The sequence below is a fragment of the Trichosurus vulpecula genome, chromosome 8 (genome assembly GCF_011100635.1).
Source record: "Trichosurus vulpecula isolate mTriVul1 chromosome 8, mTriVul1.pri, whole genome shotgun sequence".
NCBI lineage: Eukaryota > Metazoa > Chordata > Mammalia > Diprotodontia > Phalangeridae > Trichosurus > Trichosurus vulpecula.
The window spans coordinates 118,888,452-118,911,938 of NC_050580.1; the positions used below are offsets into that span (position 1 = coordinate 118,888,452).

At 40.9% G+C, this 23,487-nt stretch overlaps 1 protein-coding gene across 1 annotated transcript in view; it reads right to left on the reverse strand.

Moving 5' to 3' along the window:
* Positions 1–1,426: 1,426 nt before the first annotated feature.
* The window catches only part of IL16 (interleukin 16), a 175,476-nt gene continuing 153,415 nt past the window's right edge, over positions 1,427–23,487 (reverse strand). Inside the window, exons 16-21 of the mRNA XM_036736107.1 lie at positions 17,987–19,082; positions 17,020–17,197; positions 13,816–13,917; positions 13,034–13,283; positions 3,941–4,066; positions 1,427–1,964 (exon numbers count right to left, since the gene is read on the reverse strand). Of these exons, the coding sequence (XP_036592002.1) occupies positions 1,759–1,964; positions 3,941–4,066; positions 13,034–13,283; positions 13,816–13,917; positions 17,020–17,197; positions 17,987–19,082 (1,958 nt within the window). The 3' untranslated portion in view covers positions 1,427–1,758. The remainder of the gene's footprint in view (positions 1,965–3,940; positions 4,067–13,033; positions 13,284–13,815; positions 13,918–17,019; positions 17,198–17,986; positions 19,083–23,487) is intronic.

The following is a 23,487-nucleotide window of genomic DNA, read 5'->3' on the forward strand; positions in this document are numbered from 1 at the left end:
TTTAATAGCCTTGTCAAAAAAGGAAAGAAAGCTTGTCTGACATGACCAGTCCTTGGTGAAGCTGTGCTGGATTCTTGTGACCTTTAAAAATATGTTCAAGAATTCTCTTGGGGATTGAAGTCAAGTTCATTGGCACATGATCTATATGCTTTATTCTCTTCCTTTTGTGACATTCGCCTTTCTCTTATCCCGAAGTACTACTCTTATTCTCCATGATCATTCGAAGATCAGCTAAGTAATTCCATCTGCAAGTTCTTTCAGGATGTTGACTTTTTACATTTAACACCTGCAACAGTCCTGGGCAGCACATAGCATAAGGGTTTATTCACAGTTAAAGAAAGATCCACTTTTCAGAGGTCACTGAGCTAGTAAAGTGAAGTGTGTGATCTCTCAGGTCACTGTCTTTTATATTATATCACACCTCCCCCTACCTATCTCAATAGCATAGTAGTAGTAGTAGTAGTGGTGGTGGTAGTAGTAGTAGTAGTAGTAGTAGTGGCAGTAGTAGTAGTTAGCATTTATATAGCATTTTAAGAATTGCAAAGCACTTTACATATGTTATATTATTTGATCTTCACCAGAGCCCTGAGGGTTAGATTCTATTATTTTTCCTCTTTTGTAGATGAGGAAACTGAGGCAGGCAGAGGTTAAGAGACTTGCCAGGGTCACACAGCTGGTAAGTGTCTGAGGCAGGATTTGAACTTGGACCTTCATGACTGAACTTAGCACCCTATCCACTGCCACCTAACTACCTAAGTCAGCTGTCAAGATTGGGATAGAAATCCAGCCTTCCAGGGCAGGTAAATTTAATGGTATAAGAATTGCCATAAAGTACTTTGAGAGCACTAAATAAGGGTACTATACAAATACAATATTGCTTTTTGCACACACACACATATACACATATGTGTGCGTATCTATACACATACCATACACACACGTAGATATGTATATCTCCACCCACACATGTGTGTGTTAGCCCCTTCTTGCCTCTTTCCCCCAGTGATTCCTTTCAGATACATAAAGTCTTAAATCATATGGGTCAGGTCCATCTTTATACAAAAGCCTTACATCCAACAATCCCCATTTCCTCTTCTCGCATATTCTCATCATGTAAAAATCCCGATTTGCTTAGGAAATCTACCCATTGGTACCAATTCTGTCTTCCAAAGTTATACAACCGCTACTTCCCCCTCCCAACCCTAAGCTTCCCATTGCTCTCCCTGGCCCAATTAAAACAATTTTAAAATCAGAAAATGGGGGCAGCTAGGTGGCAAAGTGAGTAGAGCATTGGCCCTGTAGTCAGGAGGACCTGAGTTCAAATCTGGCCTCAGACACTTGACATACTTACTAGCTGTGTGACCTTGGGCAAGTCACTTAACCCCAATTGCCGTGCCCCCCCAAATAAATTTAAAAAATCAGAAAATGGCTTTTGAGGTGAATTAAATTCACCTATCTTTATTATACCATAGTATCACCAATATGATCTCTATTTGATCTCTATATATGTATATTCTTTTTACAAAGTCTACACAGTTTATACGATCCGCTGTTGCAGAATTTTGAGATTCTGGATGCAGTTATGGATCTTCATTTTCTGGACAACCTGCTGTTGGATGGTGTCCCAGAAAGTTGATGATAACCGGCAATTGCCAGAGTGAAGCATCTGGACTTTCCCAACATCTGCACAGTGGGAGAAGAGGTCCTGAGAGAACAATTTGAGGGAGGGAGACATTTGTTGCTTCTGGGCTGCAACTGTCAGTCCTTCCCCTGGGACTGTTCAGAAGATTTGGCCAGGGAGGGATGAAGTCCTTTTCTCCTGATGACAGCTGTGATGGGCCCATCAGGTAAAGACTTGATAACATTCCAGGCTTCAAAACGAGTAAGTCCTTGCATTGTGGTGGTGTTAAGCTGCAATATTTCATCTCCCGGCTGGACCGCATCACTTTGTTCTGAAGCTACCCCTGAGAACAGGGAAGAAGAGTTAATGGGGAAAAGTTATTCTGATATTTTGCTTGGAGAGAAAACCAAACAAGAGAATGAATACATGTCTTAAAGATGCCAGGGAATGTCTAAAGAAATCAGACCACAGACCTACTAGAAATTTCCCATTAAACTAAATGTGTGCTAAGACAACCCAAAGATTATCAGGATTATTCAGAAATTGGACTAACACATTTCCTAGTGTTTTTGCCAGACGGGAAAATACTTTGCTGGACTGAGAGCTCCTGGAGACCAGAGACTGTCTTTTGCCTTTCTTTGAATCCCCAGGGCTTAGCACAGTGCCTGGCATATAGTGTTCTTGTTCAGTTGTGTCTGACTCTTCATGACCCCATTTCGGCTTTTCTTGTCAAAGATATCAAAGTGGTTTGCCATTTCCTTCTCCAGCTCATTTTACAGATGAGGAAGCTGAGACAAACAGGATGAAGTGACTTGCCCAGGGTCACACAGCTAGTAAGTGTCTGCAGCCAGATTTGAACTCAGAAGGATGAGTCTTCCTGTCTCCAGGCCCAGAACTCTATCCGCTATGCCATCTAGTTTCCCCTGGCATGTAGTAGGCACATAATAGATGTTTATTGACTGACTGACTGACAAAAAAAATGCAATTTTTCCAACTTCTGAAGCCTCCTGGCCAGAGGGTATGTTTCGGAGACAGGATAGGTTTTTAGGTATTCCCAGGCTCCCAGTGGTGTCAGGGGAACTGGGTACCCTAAAGTGGTTAAAAAATCCTGAAAATTGTAAAGAGAACACGATACCCTTTCAGACTCTAACAATAACACCTTCTGTTTCCAGAAGCACTCTCCTGCTACTGAGCATATTCCAGGTCCCTCTGGGGCCTAGGGACAAAGAGACATGGAGGAGGGGCTTCATGCAAAGTCACACAGGTGATTGTATTCATACAAACATTCTCACATATATCTCCAAGACCCATATTCATGGATACTATACGGTGCAGTGAAAAGAGCATTGGATCAGAAGTCAGGAGATCTAAATTCAAATCCTAGTCCTTCCATTTACTAGATGTGGGAGAGACCTTGAATAAATCACTTCCACCTCTGCCTCAGCTTCCTCATCTGTCAAATAAGGTAGTGAGGCAAGATGATTTCTAAGCTCCCTTCCATATCAAATATTCTATGACTGCTCCTCAAAACTGGTAAGTCAATCATAATTTATTAAGTGCTTGCTCTGTGTCCAACAAGGTGCTAAGTGCCAGGGATACAAAGAAAGACAAGTCATGGTATCTGTTCTCCAGGAGCTCACATTCTAGTAGGGGAGACAACATGCAAATAAGTATGTACATATACATACATTTGGTATAAATGGAATGTAATCTCAGAGGAGGGAAAAGAGGGACTGTGAAAGCACCCCCCCCTAAAAATAGGTGGGATTTGAGTCCAGTCTTAAAGGGAGCTAGCATTCAGAAGTGAGTAGGAAGAACATTCCAGACTTGGGAAACAGTGAGTAAAAGGTAAAGAATCTGATGATGGAGGACCAGGTGGGAGGAGCAGCAAGCAGGCCAGTATAACCAGATCATGGAGTAATTTTTAAGGAAGACTAGAAAGACAGGAAGGGGTCAGGTTATCAAGAGCTTTAAATACCAAACAGAGGAGTTCCTTGGATCAATTTACATAGGCCTGTAGGCCATGGGAATTTATTTCGTATGGAAGTAACATGGTTAGGTAAGTCTTACAGATTTGCCTGAGACACAGAATAGATAAGTGGCTTGCTCTGGTTGAGATAGCTAAAAAGTATAAAAGGTGAGATTTGAACCTAGATCTTTCAGATTTGAGGTCCAGCATTCTATTCACTATGCCATGCTATTTCTCAGATGCAATATAGTCCATGTGAAATATTTATGGCCTGAAAAATATTAAATGATTTCAGAGAGTTTTTTCACATGCCCCCAAGGAGAAAGATTGATACCCTACTAGTTTCATACCTTTGAAAATTCTGTTAACTGATATAGGCTTATCCCCATGAATTGAGCCTTTTCCTCCTTCCAGACTGAATCCTAAACCAGCAGATGTCTTTTCAAGAGTTACAGTACAGATGGTAACTTCAGTTGCTGAGGAAAAACAGAAGGTCATGTAAGGGAAATTTACTCTTCTTCCAGGCCCATTTATTGAGACATCATTGGCAAAGAACCAACCAGCTGTTGCGCACATTTACTGACCATCATCCTCCCTTCACTGAGTCTGCCACCATTTTGACAAAAGTAGCCCCACTTACAATGGCACTAACTTCCTCAATGGGAGACTAGGGGTTGGGTGTGGACTGCCTGGGATGAAGACAACCTCTGAGACTATTTCCACCCCCTCTTCCCAGGCTCAAAAGGCTGCAACTTCAGCCAGAGGGCTCTTTGCCCTTGGCTCATAGACTCTGATGGACAGCCTAAGCACTTCTTGGATCTCCACTTGAAGAGGAATCCTGTCTTCTCTGATATTCAAGAACTAGTTATTAGCCTCATAATTTGCTCCACTCAGTACTAGCTGTGCTAACCTCACCCTGCCCAAGCTCCTGCACCTATCCTGACCTCTAGTCTCTTAGAGAGGCAATGTAATCTAATGGCAGGAGTATGGGACTAAGAATTAGGAGATGTAGGTCCATGTCCTAGATCATTTATTTAATAGCTGGATGACAGGGCAAATCATTTAATTGCACTGAGCTTGTATTTTCTTTCTTTTATTTAAAAAAATGTTCTCTTGATGCCTTTTGTCTTTATATTTCGGTCGTTTCAACACTGCTCCCTTCACTCACATTGAATCATCCCTTTTGACAGAGAAAAAAAAACCAAGTAAGCAAAAACATCCAATACAACTGCATCTGAGAAGGTATGCAATATTCTGTCTGGTCCAGCAACTCTCCATTGTGAGGGAGACATTGTACTTCATTATCTCTTCCCTGAGACCTTCCCTGTTTTTTTGTTACTCAGAGTTCTACCTTGTAAACTTTTTATTGACATTGTTCTAGTCATTACGTAGAGGTTCAAACTATTCTCTTGGTTTTGTTTATTTTACTCTGCATCTGTTTTTATAAATCTACCCCATTTTCTCTGAATTTCTCATACTCATCATTTCTTACTACCAATACTACTACATTATATTCATATACCGTAGTTTTTTTCAGTCATCCCCAATTGACGGGCATCTATTTGGTATCATTATAGCCACAAATAATCCTGCTGTGTATAATTTGACATATATTAGATCTTTGTGTCTATAACTTCTTTGGGCTATGTGCCAAGTACTGGGATCACTGGGGTCAAAGGATATAGGATTGATCCTCCATTTTCTCATCTATAAACGGGGATGATAATATTAGAACTATTTCCTTCGTAGGGTTGCTGGAAGGCTAGTGCTCGGTAATACATAAAGAGCTAGATGATTAGTGGGAGAAGCAAGAGGCCAGGGGTGAGAGATCTGGATTCCATCTCCACTAGGCTTTATTAGATTGCTCATTGATAAAATAAGTGAGTTGGACCAGATAATCTCTAAGGTTCCTTTCAGCTCTAAGAATCTCCAAATCTATGATTAGCACAAAATCTAGGTCTTTTGCCCTTATTGGACATGTTAATGTGTGTAATATATGTGTATAGATGTAATATATACAGTATTACATATGTATGTATAATATACATTACATGTGTAACGTGTGTAATATTACATGTGTATGTGATGTGTGCAATATTCTATTGTGTATAATTTGTCTGTCATGTGTATATGTTTAAATATGTATGTATAATGTAAAAGTCTCATATATAAGAATTTTATTATAATTTTATGTGTATTTACATGTTTATACACAAACATATGTGAAAATATGCATATAAATTAGGATTCTATACCTTTTATGTGGAATGAGAAATAGCTCTAATAGAGACCTGGCCTAGCATAATGCCTTTCCCCCAAAATGGAAAGCTCATGATCACTGCCCCCCAGCCCAATCCCAGTCCAGTACCTTCAAATAGATTTACTGCTTCAAGCCTATTTTTGATTTAAAGGACTGTCCTCAGGGGAGGTTAACAGTCCCACATTTAAGGACACAGTTCCCAAAGGTACCTCTTCTCCAACAAATAATAAGCCAAACCTCCAAGATATTAGGACAGTGCTATTTCCTCATGTCTAGACTTATCCATTCTTGAAATGGAGATGTCTGAGAATGCTTTTAAAATTAGGGCATCTAATTTATAAAAACTTTTGAAGTCAGTCAAGCCTTTCTCCTGTCATATTCGAGGGTTGAGGAAGCCATTCCCTGATATAATGTTGTGGAGAGAACCTTGTTTAAAATACAAATTTAGTTTAACACTCAAGGGGTCTTAACTTTCTTCCAGTTTATGAGGGGTACCATGGTGGAGCACCTATGTGATAATGCCCAAATATCAGTTGGTCAGTCTGAAGTTACTGTCTTGGGTTGTCACCTCAGATTCGTTCCCAGTTATGGACCACTACATGTGATTGAATTTAGCCTGATTTATCTGCCAACATATTCCTATATTCCAAATACCTGGGCTTCTTAATCACTCAGCTGACTAGGATTTATTAAGCACCTACTATGTGCCAGTTACTATGGTAAGCACTGGAGATACAAAGAAAGGCAAAAGATAGTCCCTTCTCACAAGAAGCTCACAGTTTAATGGGGGAGACAACAAGTAAATGACTATATACAAACAAGATATATACAGGATGAATTGGAAGATAATCTCAGGAGGGGAATTCTTAGCATTTAGAAGGATAGAGAAAGGTTTCTTGCACAAGGTAAGACTTTGGCTAACACTTGAAGGAAGACAGGGAAGCTAGGAGGTGAAGATGAGAGAGAAAGTTCTACCTAGGTCTTGGAAACTGGGTTAGTGAAAACACTTGGAGTCAAGAGATAGAGTAGCATAGGTGAGGAACCGTAAGGAGAATGGTGTTATTGGATTGCAGAATATATGTTAGAGGGAAGTCTAAAAAGACTGGAAAAGGAGAAAAGGGCCAGGTTATGGAGGGCTTTATAAGCCCCAGAAAATTTTATATTTGATCCTGTAGGTAATAGGGAGCCACAAGAGTCTATTGAGTAAGGGGAGTAGGGTGGAAAGAGGGTGTGTGACATGAGAGACTGTGCTTTAGGAAGATTGTGTTGGTAGGTGCATGGAGGATGGGCCGGAGTGACAGAGAGACCAGACACAGCAAGCTATCGCAGGGGTCTAGGTATGAGGTGATGGGAGTCTGCACCAGGGTAGTGGCAGTGTCAGAGGTGAGAAGGGGATACATGTAAGAGATGTTATGGAGGTAGAAACTACAGGACCAGGCAACTAATTGGATCTGGCAGAGGAGGGGTGAGAGAGAGTTGTGAACTGATGAGATCACCAAGTGAAATAGTATAGATGAAGAAGAGAAAAGAATCCGGGACAAGGCATTGGGGAATATTCACAGTTAGCAATCAATCCACCAGGAAGCTTTATTGAGTACAGTGTCTGGCACTTTGCGCAAACAATACAAAGACTAAAGCCTCAAGGAATTTATATTCTAATTGGGTAAACAACATATGTGTGTGTAGGCTTTGCATGTGTTTATATAATCTACTTAGGTAACGTGTATAAATATACATATATGTTTACATGTTCATATATATACATATATGTGCACACCTAGGTCGTACCTGCAAACACATGCAAAACAGATACAATCCAACCGGGGGTAGAAGGGTGGGAAGTAGGAGGGTCCTAGCATCTGAGGGGGAAAGGGGAACCAAGAAGGATCTCCTACGGAAAGGGCAGGCCCTTGAGCAGGGTCTTGAAGGGAACCAGGGTCTCCAAGAGATGCAGAGAAGAGGGAGAACAGTTCAACCATTGAGGACAACAAGGGTAAAGGCACAGGCATGAGAGATAGATTATCATGTGTGAGGAATGGCGAGACAGCCTACATGGCTTTATTGAAGAAGATGCAGAAGGAAGAGTAATGTGTACAAGAATGCTAGAAAAGTAAGAATGCTCTGGGTTGTGAAAAATTTTTAAATACCAAATATGACTTTCTATTGGATTCTAGAAGTAATAAGGAGCCACCAGAGTTTGTTGAGCTGGAGAGTAGGGGTGTGTATGTGACATGGTCAGACCTGCCAGTTTAGTGACAGCATAGATTTGGTGGAGGAGAGATTGGAGGTGGGGAGAGTCTTGAGGCAGAGAGAACAACCAGGGAGCTATTTCAGGGGACAACCTCTGTTTGCAGATGGTGATGGTGGTTTACCAGTTGTATAAGGTGTTCAAAGCATGTGCATATATTATCTCATTTGATCCTCATAACAGCTGTGTAAGGTAGGTCCTACTGTTATTCCCATTTTACAGAACAGAGAATTGAGGGGCTCCAGGGGGTTAAGTGATTTGCCCACAGTCACACAGCTAGCAAGTGCCCAAGGTGGTATTTGAACTCAGATCTTCTGAAAGAAAAAAAAGGAGCTGGATACTTTAAGATTTAATCTGCATTATTAATATTTTCTCCATCACTTTCTTAAGTCTGGGCAATTAACAAAACTATAAACAAGCTCTAATTTGTATCATTTGCCAGTTTGCAAGGTGCATAGGCACATGCTGAAAATTTACCAATCTCCTCTCTCTGAAGTCAGTATGAGCTAGTTCTACCATACCCCCAAAGCAAATAGACCAGAAAAGAGGAGCTGCACTTGAGTGATATTAGAGACATAAGTCAATAAGCCTTTGTAACTCTTGGCTGATCGTGGGCTGTGAGGGAGAGAACAGAGACAAAAAGGAAGCACTGGTGTTGCACCTGAGTGACTCTGATAGAGGTTGTTGGTCCTGGTCAACAGAAATAGGGACATTAGGAAAAGTGGCCAGCTGTTGTCAGGATTTTGTTGTTGTTTTTTGGTTGGTTGGTTGGTTGGTTTTTTAAAGTCAGGAGGGACACTGGGTCAAAGAGAATAAGATTTGTTTTGAAAATGTTGAGTTGGAAATTTCACTGCGACATCCCAGTAGAGATAGAAATAAAAGACTATGGGAACTTAAGGTAGTGGTCAGGACTAGAGCTGGAAATGTAGGAGATATCCATATGCAGGTGGTAAGTGAAGCCATGTGATTATGGAAACCCTGTGGTACAATGGAGAAAGAGACAACAAAAAAGACCTCAGTTCAGTTCTTTCTCTGACATGTACTGGCTTTGTGACTCTAGAAAAACTAATTATGCTATCATCTTTTTTTTATTGTACTATGTTATGGAAATGCTTGTTTTATTCCATAAATTAAAAATAAAACAAATAGAATTAACTAAATTCTCAGTTTCCTAGACAACTCTCCTAAAACTTGTATGGCCTTCCTTAAACACCTAGTGTTTTCAGGAGTTCTGGGAATGGAATAGAAGAAGTCCATGCAAATCTACTCTCCCTCTCTCAGCCTGTTTTAAGCCAAAATTACTCCTTCAGCATCAAGCACAGAGCAGATGCCAACTTGCCTTGTTAGAAGAAATTCTACACCCCTTCCTCCACCCCAGGTTGCCATACTAATGAAATCCTAACAAACTTAAAACCATGGGAGTGGATGAAAAGAGAATGATATCCATGTTTAAGACAAAGCCCAACAAAACTACCTATCTAAAGAGATGAGAAGAGGGGATCTTGACATGGGCTCCATTCCAAGGACAGATTTTAGAGGGTCTTTGAACTTGGAGTGGGAAATTACATCTTTGCTTCAGTGTAATCAGTTTTGTTATCCTATGAATTTTATTTTTTGCAGGAAAAAAACTATTCTAAGATTTTGATATTTCACCAACCTACCAAAGGAGATCCTGATGCAAAAATATGTTTAGAATCTCTGAACTAGAAAAAATCAATTGTTTCCGACTTGACTTAGAATAGAATTGACTTCAGCATTCCCACAGTCAGTGACATATGCAGCAAGAAATTCAATCAGTGAAGGACTTTACAGAGGAAATAGTTAAAGAAGCTATTCTGTTGTCCTGGCATTTTATCATGTCATAATACAAATTCTGTTTACATGTAATTTGAATGATCAGAGTCTGTTTATGTGTTAAGTCGAGTCCAAAAATTATCTCATTGACAGTTGCAATATTCCCTGAGTAGCTAGCTAGACTCTATAGGGACTCATATAACCTGTTTATCAGCATCTACCTCATTTCTCTGCCTCCAGAGGAGTAAGGCTGCCCCCGCTGAGGTCTACAGGCTTCTTAGTGAGTTGAGTTTCTTTTGCAACATTTTAAAAGGCACTTTTCTAAGGCTTCACACAGTATTCTTGAACACCAGCCAAACAGTCCTTCTTAGGACTATTGTGCTAACAAAGAAATGAGTGTACGCAGTTCAGTGCCAGCAACCAAAAGTTATTAAAAGTCACATGTAGTGTTTTCAAGAGTGCTGTGAATGGAATAGAAGAACGCAAATATATTCACCCTCTCTCAGACTGTTTTATTCAAAATTTACTCCTATCATTATCAAACATGGCAATCAGAAGGTTTTGTTTTTCATTTGGTTTTCCCTTGCCTTTCGGTTATTGCGCCAGCTGCAGCATGGGAGAGTAGGGCAAGGTGTGTCCTTATAGCCTAAGAGGTGTAACTGCCTACAATTTAAAGCAGCCACTCTATTGTTGCATTACAACTCTGTTCTGCTACGTAGTGAACTCCCTAAAGCTCCACTTCTCGCCTTAACATACCATCCAGGTTCAAGTCTGAAATTTCCAAGAGGCCTGGATGGGACACGGAGACACACATCAGCAATAGACTTGTATGGTCTTCCTAAAACTTAACTTGTCTAGGACTGAATTCCTCTTCTTCGCTCCAAAATAGCTGCTTCTCCTTTCCCTCCTTTTTTCCCCACGTGATCTAACTACCCTATTTATCTTGATACCATCATACTCTTCCTTATGTAAGCTTCCTCCCCTTCATCTCCCTGCCACATATATTCAATCACTCATTACATTCTGCTATTTTTTTTTCTTCTTGAGGTCAATCATTTCCTCTCTGGACTTGGCTTTCCTTATCAGAGGAATGAGGGCATTGGACTAGGATCTAGTCACTTGATGATCTTTAATCTCTTTCAGCTTTAAAATTGTCTGATTCTAACTTGGAATAAAATTCTCCATCTATACTAACGAAAGATTCGCTTTGTTTCTGGCATTCTGTGTGCTATCATTTTGGAATGTTGCCTTAAAGTCTGATTTCCTTCTAGGTGCTCCCACATGGGGGTGAATAAGCTAGATACTCTGGTATGGACTTTCAGGAAAAACTGGAAAGGGAAGAAATGAGAGGGGGTGTTCTTTATTCCATTCACAGAATTTATGAGGATTATCTATGAAAATGCTAAACTTTCAACTGTATAAGCAAAGCATCCAACTATACAGGCCAATACTTCTTTTTACCATGGCACAAAGGCATTGAAGAGACCCACCTGCTGGGTGAGAGAATGAAAATTGAATCCAAAGAATATCATTGCAAAATTTGCAAATAAGATTAAGTTCATAGAGTGAGTAAATAATCTCATTTGAGGAAGGTAAAAAGAGAAAACTGGAGGAATAAAGTCTGAGATTTGAAGAATTCCCTGATTTTGAGGCCAGAAGAAGGACAAGCTTGAACAGTCAGAGAGTCAAGAGAAGAACCAGGATAAAATAATTTCACAGAGGCAAAAGAAGGAGAATTTCTAAAAGGTGTGTGTGTGGTGGCAGATTTTCCTCTATAAAATCCCTGGCTGATCCTGGCTGGAGTGCTACCTCCCTTAAGAAGGAGCCTACTTGGTGTGTTACCCTGAGTAAATGCCTTTAGTTGAGAAAAATAAAGTCTGGGGTGGGGCGGGGAGTGGGTTACATTTATTAGGGTGGAGTGCTTCAGACAGTCAGAGTGATTAGGAGGTAACTTATGACCTTGGACAGTGTAGTGGTGGTGGGAGTGGAAATCAGATTTTGTATGTGAATATAAGTAGAAATGGGTCATTTTCTCAAAGTAGAGGAATCTATAAATATTAATATAGAGTAGTCTTACCCCTGAAACAAAGCCATTCCTGAAGCAAAATGCGATAACTTGGATCACAGTTAGCTGTTGGGAAGCATGCCCTTATTTATTAACCAAAAGAAGGGCAGCTAAAATCTTGTGCTATCTGGAATGTGTCAGCTCATTATTCACTATCCCATACTGTATATCTATTAAGGGAGATAGAAAAACCAAATAGCACATGGTTTCTGCCTTCATGGAGTTCATAATTTAGAAGGGAGATGCACCAGCAATAAATATAATGCACCATGTTATATGAAGGGTGCGGAGCTATGAGATCTTCTGCCCAAGAGATGTGAGCTCTTCCACCCAGCATGCACTTGCCTCTCCCCCGACTTGAGGTGTGGCACCACCTTCTCTCTCCAGTGTTTATTTAAACTTGCCTCTTCAGAGTTTACCATGGATGATGATACTGCTGCTCTCATTGTCGACAATGGCTTTGGAATGTGCCAAGCTGGCTTTGCAGGAGATGATGCCCCTCAGGCTGTCTTTGCTTCCATCATTGGGTGTCCCAGACATCAGGGTGTGATAGCAGGTTTGGGCCAGAAAGACAGCTAAGTGGGGGATGAGGCCCAGAGCAAGAAAGATATTCTAAGCCTGAAGTATCCACATTGAACATGATAATTTTATTTCAATATAATGTTTTCTTTGTAATCCTACATATTTTATTATATGCATTTAGAAACAGCATTCTGAGAAGGCATCCATAGACCTCACCATACTGCCAAGTAGGCCAAAATGCAAAAATGTGAAGAACCCTTAGTCTAGACCAAGAAATACTGTGTCAGACTTCAGAATCCTACACAGGTACCTGATGCTATCACTACTGTTACTTGACCCCTAAGGGATAACAAATAGGATACCCATAAAGTACAAAAGTTCCTGAATATCTTGCATTCCCTGATACACACATACCATTGCTCTCCCTAAGTAGTCCCATGACCAGGCACCAAACCTATGGGGAAAAAGAGTTCTTAGCTACCTTGCAGGGAAGGAATCAAAGGGTTATGAAGCGCCATGGTATCTGTGGATTTCAGAAAATGGGGAAAACTTACTTGATTCTGTGGAAACTTCACTGGCTGCTGAAGATGCAGACTCAACGGAAGAATTCAGCCCTGTCTCGTCTTCCTGCATTTTCCTCGTAACAATAACAGCCTGCTTTGGGTCTCGAGCTTGGCGGATGATGGCCAAAGCTTCATTATGTGTGGTGCCTTTAAGAGATTTCCCATTAATGGAAAGGACCTCATCTCCTTTCTGTATGGTCCCTTCTTGAAAGGCTAGTCCATTGGGAAATACTCGGTGAACCTGAATATAACACCAAAAACAAAGACCAATACATGAGAACAAAGAAAATCCCATCCTAAAAAAGTCCGTGCCCTCCAGATCATTTTGTCACAGTGGAGCTCTATCACACTGTCAGATGTCTGGAAGTAAAGATGAAACAAAGTGTTTGCTCATCTTCTTTGTCCCAAATAAATAATCACTTCCATCTCTGTAGTACTTTAGGTTTTATGAGGCATTTTCCTCACCACGTTCCTATGAGGTGGGTAATGTACATATTAATATTTAGTGTGGTTTAAATGTGGAAAGGCATCTTGGTTTAGCAGATAGCAAGCCAACCTCAGAATCCTCAGTTCCCAGAAAACCTGAACCCAGAAGTTTCACCTGCAGTGGGGGTGGGGGGTAGCTGACACTGTAAACATTTGCTCAGTTGATGGGCAAAAGTGACCCTTTCTTAGCAAGGCCCTCTGATACGCTGTCCATGTTCAAATCACTGAGCAGCCCTCATCCATATTCCCAGAGACCTGAGCTACAGCCAGAAACTATGACTGCTTACTGTGATTGCCTTGTTTTCCAGATCGACTCCTCCTGCTAAACTGAATCCAAGGCCAGCCCCTTCCTCCTTATGCAAAATGGTAACATGAATGCTGTCAAATTGCTGTGGAAAGAAAATATTAAAACATATTTAAATGCGTTCGAATGAATAGTCTAAGCCAATTGTTGGTTGCATGACCTTAGGCCCCTCACTGGGCCTCACCTATACAATGAGAGATTCAAACAAGAACATCTAAGGGCTTTGCCAGCCCCAAATCCAATGATCCCAAGACTTTCTCTTCCTTCAAATCCTGACTCAGAGGTTGTCTGATCCATGAAGATTTCCCTTTTCTTCCCCAAGCAGAATTTGATTGTTCCCTCTTTATATTAGTTTCTTTTATGTTGGTTGTGTTAATTTATATTTTTCCCTGACACTTTCCACTAACCAAATATAAATTCTCCTGACTAAAATTTCCCATAGTGCTTCTATTTTGACTGTTTTGATAGTACGGACTTTATTTCAGAGCAGAGTGGATTATAATTTCTCAGACAGTAATAAAAATAATAGATTTCAGACCAGTAAATGCAAAGCATTGCCACTTTCTCCATATGTTTGTATATATGAGTAGGTCTGTTCTCATTCTCTCTCTCTCTCTCTCTCTCTCTCTCTCTCTCACACACACACACACACACATACACACACAACCTACTATTTTATCGATCTTTTTTTTTTTGGAGGGGAGAAGCCAGGACAATTGGGGTTAAGTGACTTGCCCAAGGTCACACAACTAGGAAGTATGTCAAGTGTCTGAGGCTGGGTTTGAACTCAGTTCCTCCTGACTCCAAGGCTGGTGCTCTACTCACTGCACCACCTAGCTGCCCCTCAACCTGTTATTTTAAAAATCTTCATTGGCCCTGTAATCATAAAGCCTGGGTTTAGGTCTTTGTTCTGCCCCCTGATTAATTGTGCGATATTGGCAAGGTCCTTATTTTTCTCTTGTCCTCAGTTTCCTCATCTGTAAAATGAGAGGATAGAAGAGTATTATCTCTCTAAGTTCCACCCCCCCCCCAGCTCTAACATTCCATGATTCTAGCCATTTTTCTATTATCCATATGCCATGTCACTATATGGACCTGGGCACCTCAGAACACGGCGTTCTGACCAGGACAAAGCTCCCCTCTCTGAGGTGATCGATCCTCACTCCAGTCTTCTTCATGAAGCAGACTTCTGGGTCCTAGATTTACCTGTTCTTCTTGTGGTCCTGTAATAGTGAAGTAGAATAGAAAGAGCCCTCCTAGGAGCATGAAGATCTAGTCTTCTTCGTAGCATGTTAAAAATGCTCACTGAGTATCAAACATTATTCACAAACTAGGTGACCTTGGTCAAATCTCTTCAACTCTCTGAGCCTCAGCATCTCCATTCATCACAAGAAGCAGTTAGAATGGATAAACAGAATATAGCCAGGGGTCACATGTCACAGGGTTGTTATGGAGAAAGTACTTCAGGACAGGAATGTGCTCTATGAATGTGAGGAGCTGCTATTACCACCACAGTGACCATACAACTGGGAATGGAGTAGATGAGCTTTAAGGTCCTCTTCAACATGGAGATTCCTTACTTCTATTAATGAACTACCAGAGGCATCAATCCCATGGTGGAATGGAAAGTAGTCATCCTATGCCCTCTGTTGTTTACCACCTAGAAGGGACTTCAGTTAGCAGCTCTCTCACCATCAGCTTGTTTTCTTTTTCTTTTATAATCGGTTACATGATCATTATGATTACAATGTCTGAGGTCCCTTCCTAGTTCTAAATCTATGATCTTGTGATCTTGAAGTTATTGGATCCCAAGAATAACTCTTGCTTGAGAGATATCTGATTAGCTGAAAGGTTCCTTTTATCTCTGTGTTTGTGACCCAATAACTTTAATATGTCTTCACAGAGGAGTGGACTTGAACAAGGGAAGCATGTGGGAACCATCCTCACACCCTCAGACAAACTGACCAGTTGTAGGTAACATTGTGAAATAGCAAAGTTGATCTTTGGCTAAAAGAAATAGAGGCCTGATGTAAAATAAAAACAAACAAGTAAATAAAAAAGAAGGCAAATTTGTCTTTTCAAGCATCTTTCTCCCACTTCTTTTAAATTTTGGTCCTCCATCTATTCTGTTAACTATGTTAACAGATAAGGGCTTAAGATATTAGTCTTACCTGGAATATTTTTACTATAGCTGGAACATCTAGAAAACCAAAAATGCCATCAAACATCTAAAGGAATGAATCTCTAATTGTGGAATTTCAGAGAGGCTGGGGAAACCATTCTGAGGCAGAGAACCATCCTGGTGACACTTCAACACATAAATCACCATGTATCCTCACACGAAATCCTACAAACCACACTGAATCCTCAGGTCGACTTTCAACACTAAATAGAAACTACAGGCATAGATAATAGTGTGACATATTAGATTTGTTATTACACATATGTAATTGCATACCTATTGTTCTACATCCCAAAGAGATCAATGAAAAAGGAAAAAGACCCATATATACAAAAATATTTATAGTAGCTTTTTTGTGATGGTAAAGAATTGGAAGTTAGGGGGATACTCAGCAATGGCTGAACAAATTGTGATAGATGATTGCCATTGAATGCTATCATGCTATAAGAAGTTATAAGAGAATGGTCTCAGAAAACCTGGGAAGACATAGATGAACTGATGCAAAGTGAAGTGAGCAGAACCAGGAGAACATTGTACATGGTAACAGCATTATTGTAATGATGATCAACTATGAAAGAGTCAGCCACTCTGATCAAGACAACAATGAAAGACAATTGTGCAGGACTCATGATGAGAAATGTTATCCACCTCCAAAAAGAGAACTGATGAACTCTGAGTGCAAATTGAAGTAGAAATTTCTCACTTTATTTTTCTACTTTTTTTGTCTAATATGGAAATATGTTTTATGTGATTTCATACGTATAGTTGATATCATATTGCTTGCCTTCTCAATGGATGGGGAAGATACCAGAGAGAAGAAAAGAATTTGGCAATCAATTTTTAAAAAAAACTTAAAAATAAATAATATTTTAAAAAACCAAATGCTGCAAGTTTGCCTGCAATCAAATTCACTGAACTATAGTTTGTAGAATCTTTACTATTAGATCACTACAGGGAAAAAAATCATATTACAAAGCAATTTGATGGCTGAGAAAGGACACATACCTTTAATGTTGCTTCATCTAGTGCCTTCACTTCCTCTATGAGCTTCTTTAATTCTTCCCGAGTAAGTAGAGAGATGACAGATTGCCCAGATCCACATGTAGATTGAGGAGAGTTGCTACCCTCTTCTGCCTCCTCATTCTCTGTCAGACCCTCAGAATAGTCTCTCAGCTCAGAAAGGCTTTCATGTTAGTGGGACAAGAGAGAAAAATAATGTACTGTGAGAAGAACATTCCACCATGGACTACAAAATTTTGGAGGACTGCAGTTGATAGGCTATGTCTGCCTAAGTAAGCCATGTGGGGAAGAAAAATGATAAAAACTTGCTTAATAGACATTGATTGAGAGAGCCTTTTGGAGAGAAGGGGAGGAGAAAGGAGGTGAGGGGAGGTGAGGGGAGAAGAGGGGAGGGGACAGGAGGGAAGGGGAGGGGAAAAGAGGGAAGGAGAGGGGAGAGGAGGGGAGGGGAGGTGAGGGAAGAGGAGGGGAGGGGAGGGAAGGGAAGGATTATTTGTATAACCTTGCACAAATTGCATCACCTATCTGGGCCTTAGTTTCCTTTTTTTGTGAAATGAGACAGTTAGATGTTCTCTAAAGCCCCTTCCAGATCTAAATCCTACCTATAATCCTACAAAGCAAACTCAGTTAAGACCCAGTCTTTGGGTAAATGTCTTAAACAGGGAACATCTCATCAAGGCTCTGCTAATACAGAGTATCTGCTAGGGGAATTCGCTCAGACCCATTTTAACTATTTTCCCAGGAGTGTAAGAACTTCCAAGAGATGTCCTTAGATTCTAGTTCATCGCCAAGTCTGCTGAAAGTCTAGACTCATAAGCTGATGATGGAAATAACTCTCCTTTGGATAGGACCAGGGTTGAACAGAGTTCACTAGGGCATGTGCTCTGCAGTGGAGACTCCTGGGGTCCCTAACCTATTCTTAGGCAGGAAAAAAGCACTCTAAATGGCTTACTTCAGTGAAAACCCCATGTCCGTAGAAGAATTTTCATTTGAAGGACTGACAGCCCTCACATCTTCCACAGGCGTTGGAGATGACCTTTCCCGAGGGTTCCATGGACTGTGTCCACAGGAGACTGGAGATGGAGGAAGGCAGAGGAAAGATTTCATTAAGGCTGATGACACCTGGCTGCTGATGGAGTACAGCTTGCTAGATTTCTCCTCTGTTGCCTTCATCTCACAAGCCTGATGTGTGGTCAGGGGGAAACTCCTCGCTCTCTGGATTGGTGCATTATTCACAAGGAGACATTGTGACTCAGTGATCTTGGCCTGGAGCAGATTCAAGAGATCACTATCACTGTTGGTGTTGTGGCTTTCCTGAGGGCTGGATGGACGTGCCGGTGGGGGTGAATCAGACAAGTCTGAGTCCTTGGGAACTGAAATAGCGTGAGAGTCCAGGGGCAGAGGGGTCTTTGCAGGAGCCCGCTGCTCAGTCGTACAATGAGTACCTTGAGAGAAGAGACCAGTGGGGACTCCTGCATCTTGTTTACCAGATTTTTCTCTCTCTGAGAGGGAGAACTTTGGAACCAGTCTCTGGTTTCCTTTCTCTGGGGGATGAGAAGTACTGAATGTCTCAAAAGAGCTGATCCTTTGTTTGATTGATGACGCTCTGCCTGGGAGCAGGGAGCGCTCCCTCAAAGTGGGACTGGGTTGGGCAGGAGGGCTTTGATCTGGTAGTGTTTTGGGTTCTGCGGTTCCACATCGATTCCTTAGTCCTTTCAAGCTCTGACGAAACCAGGCTGGTTTGGGAGCTACTGGAGGGCCTTTCTTCACACTGCCATTTTCTTCAGCTTTGTAGCCTTTGGAAATGTCACCTGCAGTTTCAAGCTTCTGTAACACCCCATCAGAGAGGCCACATTTGCGGTTTTCCTCACTGGAATTGACATTAGACCTGAGGTCTAAGTGACCGTGGTCTTCACTCATGGTGGGGCTAAATAAATTTTTGATGCAATCTGAAATTCTGACCCAAGGGTCTTCCACAGTAGTATCAAAGCTGTAATCTACCCGGGCTTGTCTTCTAAGTAAAGGATGCTTCACTAGTGAGATGGCACCTAAGCAACAAAGAAAAAAGAGCTTAAAATTTATACTTTTATATGAGAATAGACTAGTTAAAAAGATGATATTTCTAATGATAAGGAAATAGCTGAAAATGGGGTTGCCTGGTCATATCTGGTACATGGAAGGGTGATGCTGTTGGTTAGGGCATTGCCATCTAACTCCCAATTAGATGTAATTGATTCTACTAAGAGAGAGAGGGAAAGAGGAAAGGAAGAGAACATTTGTTAAGTACCTACCATATGCTGGGCACAGTGCTAAGCCCTTTACAAATAGCATTTATTTGATCCTCACAATAACCCTGGGAGATAGGGTTTTGCATTTTACAGATGAGGAAACTGAGACTGACAGAAGTTAAGTTATTTGCCCGGGGTCACACAGGTAGGAAGTGTCTGAGTTAGGATTTGAATTTGAAACCTTAGGCATTAACTTCATAGAGTCAAAGCACTTTGGAGGGGAAGGGAACCTTAGAGATTGTCCAAAGCAACCTTTTGGTTTAATAGATGAGGAATCTGAGGATCAAAGAGGCCCAAGGCCTTGTGAGGATCCATGATCTCCCTCTTCTGAGCAGCGTGTTCTTTTTGGCAATACCCCCCTGACTCCCAGTGAAGTAATTCAAAAATTAAATTACATTCCTTTAAACATTTAACATTTCCTTTTGACATTTGGCTTTTAATTCTATTTTTAAAAGATAATGGATTTAAATGACTTCATTATTAATTTTTTTTTAATTTTTTGGAGGGGGGAAGGCAGGGCAATTGGGGTTAAGTGACTTGCCCAAGGTCACACAGCTAGTAAGTGTGTCAAATGTCTGAGGCTGGATTTGAACTCAGGTCCTCCTGACCCCAGGGCTGGTACTCTACTCACTAATTCTGACTTCAAACACACTAATTTTGACTAGTTCACAGAGTTAAGAGTCTTAGGAACCTCCAGGGTCATCTGGTCCAACATCCTCATTTTACAAATGAGTAAACTTTGGAGATACAGAGAACATGCCCGGGGTCATATAGGTAGTAAGTGCAGAGAAGGATTTGAATCCAAGTCTTCTTGATTTCACTCCAGAGCTCTACCCTATTCAACCAAACTAATGTGACAATTAAAAAGGTTGAGACACATGGTTTTTGGGTAATTTAATCATTTTATTAATGAGGCTAGCATGTTATTAATAAAAGGATGGCCATCTGGTCATCTCTCTTGGAACAAAGATGCCTAATGGCAGTAGGCTCACAGTTTATATGCCCTGCAAAGGATAGGTATTCCTGAGGGGTGGGAATCAACTCTGATTGATTAACACAATGGAAGGTGCAGTATATTAATATGAGTGTCTTGGGGTACATGACCTGTGTCACCCAACTCTTGGTCAAAGAGACATCAATATCCACATGACCTGTGGGACAAAAGGGAGGATCCACATTTCCCCAGACCTGTCCAAGCAAACACTATGAGCAGAAATGCACCCATCAGCCTTAAATTAGAATTTCTTTTACTGTGTGATTAGATCTTGGCCTTGGTAAATCTCTGAAAGAGATTTCCCATGCTGGTTGTTTTCTGGATGAGGAAATAGAAGCTTGGTGCTGATTCAACAATTAGTTATTAAATACAAGACAGAAATAATTAATTTCTCACACTAGATGTGCTTATGGTCAGATTTAGCTAGGTGGTAGCACAGTATACAATGTTGGAATCAGAACTAGGCATGAATGAGTTTGGATCCTGCCTCAAAGATACTTGCTATCTGTGCAACCCTAGGCCAGTCATTTGCTCTATCAGCTTCGGCTTACTTATACATACAGTGGAGGTTATAATAATGTCTACTTCCCAGGCTTGTTGTGAGCAACAATTAAAATGGTATATGTAAGGTGCAACATAAATGCTAGCTATTATCATTATTATTGATTTTATTGTTGATATGAGTTGGAGAAAAATAAGTGGATTGTGACTTTCTTGGAATTGAAAATGAATGAGAAAACATAGTAAGGCCTAGAGGCAAGAATGACTTGCCTAGGATCACACAGATACTAAGTAGTAATGGGTTATGGGGAGGGGGGAGGCCTAAACTGAGACCTTTGTCCCTTACCCCAAAAGAGTTTAGGTCCCATTTGTCTAAAAGGCCCTTTAAAACCCCACCTTGAAATCTCCTGGGATTTCCCCACTAGATCTGGTGTTCCCTTGAGGCTTATAGCTATGTCCAAATCTTGGTTCAGCTACTCCCCACCCTTAATCCCATTCTCCAGGCTACTGGCCAGTCCCATCAAGATCCTCCTTAGATTGATCTCTCGTTGCCCCAGGGTACTCAAGATCCTACCTTTAGTCACCCCAGGATACTGGTCATTCCCATCAAGATCTTCCCAAGATTTGACCTCTACTCACCCCAGGCTATTGACCACTTCCATCAAAACCATCCCTGGAACCCCCCCACCCCTCCTCCAGACACCCCAACTACTGTGCCACCCCTGGATTCCTCCCTCAGTCTTTCTGTATATAAGATCCATCTTGTTTCCATGAAAGCACTCAGATTCTATCTAGCCTGCTTATGTTAGTATTACAAAGGCTCCAAGTTCAATCTGGCCCACTGGCATTAGCCATACAAATGCTCAGATTCTTTAAGAGTCTAGCCAATATGGTGGAGCTTTAATAAACTTTGTTTTACTTTGGCTGAAATAAGGCTTGGGTTGAATTCATTCGGGCAGGATCCGTTGTGTCACTATTTGGGGATCCCAGCACCCTTAAACCTCAACAGCAGCATAGTCAGGACCCCAGGCAGCCCCACGTCTTCTGTCTCCAAATCCATTATTCTTTCCTCTGTATCCAATTATAGGTAACGGAAGCTAATTTTGATGGATTCTTTTACAAATGATGTAAAAAAACCATCTAATCTAGAATTAGGAGACTTGGGCTCTATTTACAGCCCTGCTACTAACTAGCTATGTGATGTTGAGAGAATCACATAACTTCTCTGGGAGTCAGCTGACCCATTTGTAAAATGTGGGTACCCAGGAATTGACCCCAAGGGAGATTTTGGACTTTGAACTGGGACTGTGCTCTTTGGGGACTGAATTAAGCTATGAAAGGAATCCTCCTCCCCTCCCCAGGACTGAGGTGGTAAAAGAGGGGAGGGGGATTATGCTTCCCCTATGTTGGGGGAATATGCATGTATGTTCATTTTTAGAAGTGAATATTCCTCTTTGTAAAAGCCCCACTGTCTTCCAATAGCAAGAGTTAATAGCACTGTGTACAGTTATCCCTTCCACATCATGACTTTCCCCATCATGATTTTGATATATCACAGGTCAGCATAAGAAACTTAATGCGAATTGCTTGGGAGTTTTGCAAAAGCCTCAGATGACATGTAAAGACCAACAGACAATACAGAAAAGGTTTAGAAACTCAGAAATGCATAAAATATATGCATAGTATTGTGTAATATCCAGATAAAACTCAGATTTCTTCTCTGGTATGAAAGGAAGGCCAAAAAATTTTATGCAGATTTTCTGGATCACATGCACCCCTAGCCACGCCCCCCCCATGTGAAAGGGATCATTGTATGCATTATCTTATTTGAGTCTCAAAATAACCCTCTCAGGTAAGGACAACAGATATTTTTATCTCCATTTTACAAATGAAAAAAGAGAGGCTTTGAAACCTGAAGGGTGACAAAATCAGTATCTGAGGTTAAGTTTGAACTCAAAGGCAGGAGCTCTTTTGTTGGAATTCCTAACTCCTATGGAAGATTTCCTTTGAACACTGAGCGTTTCAAAAGTACCTTTCCCCAAGACTACTTTTGATCCATCACTAGATAACCTTGTGGTGAGGTATCTGTAGATACATCATCCAGTTACATCCTTTCTCTGATCTAGAATATTTCTACATGTCAGAGAATTAAGGCCTTCTAGATAAGAGATTTTACATCTTCTAACCCCATGAACTCATACTGTGAAATAATAATGGGCATGTGAATTTAGCAACTCTGTTATTTTAAATACAGTTTCCCATAATTTCCAATAGTATTACCTTCAAGCCTTCTACACAAACACACACACACACACATATACACACACATATACACACATACACACGCATATATACACACTTACACACACACGTATATATATATATACACACAAATATATATACATACACACATACACACATATATTTCATCTCAAATCTCTTTTCCTTTAGTTATAAAGCTAAAAAGAATAGACATAAGGGTACCATGATGATGTCTCTTTGAATGTCATTGGATAATTACATAGTTAGCACATCATTCTTGAACTGAAACAATCAGCATAGTCCCTTCTCAGTGTTACTTCTCACACTGTTGCTTCACATTATCCCTGTTGGACGAGAGGAAGCATGGCATAGTGGAGAGAGTGGTTGGCGTGGGAGCAGAGAAGATAC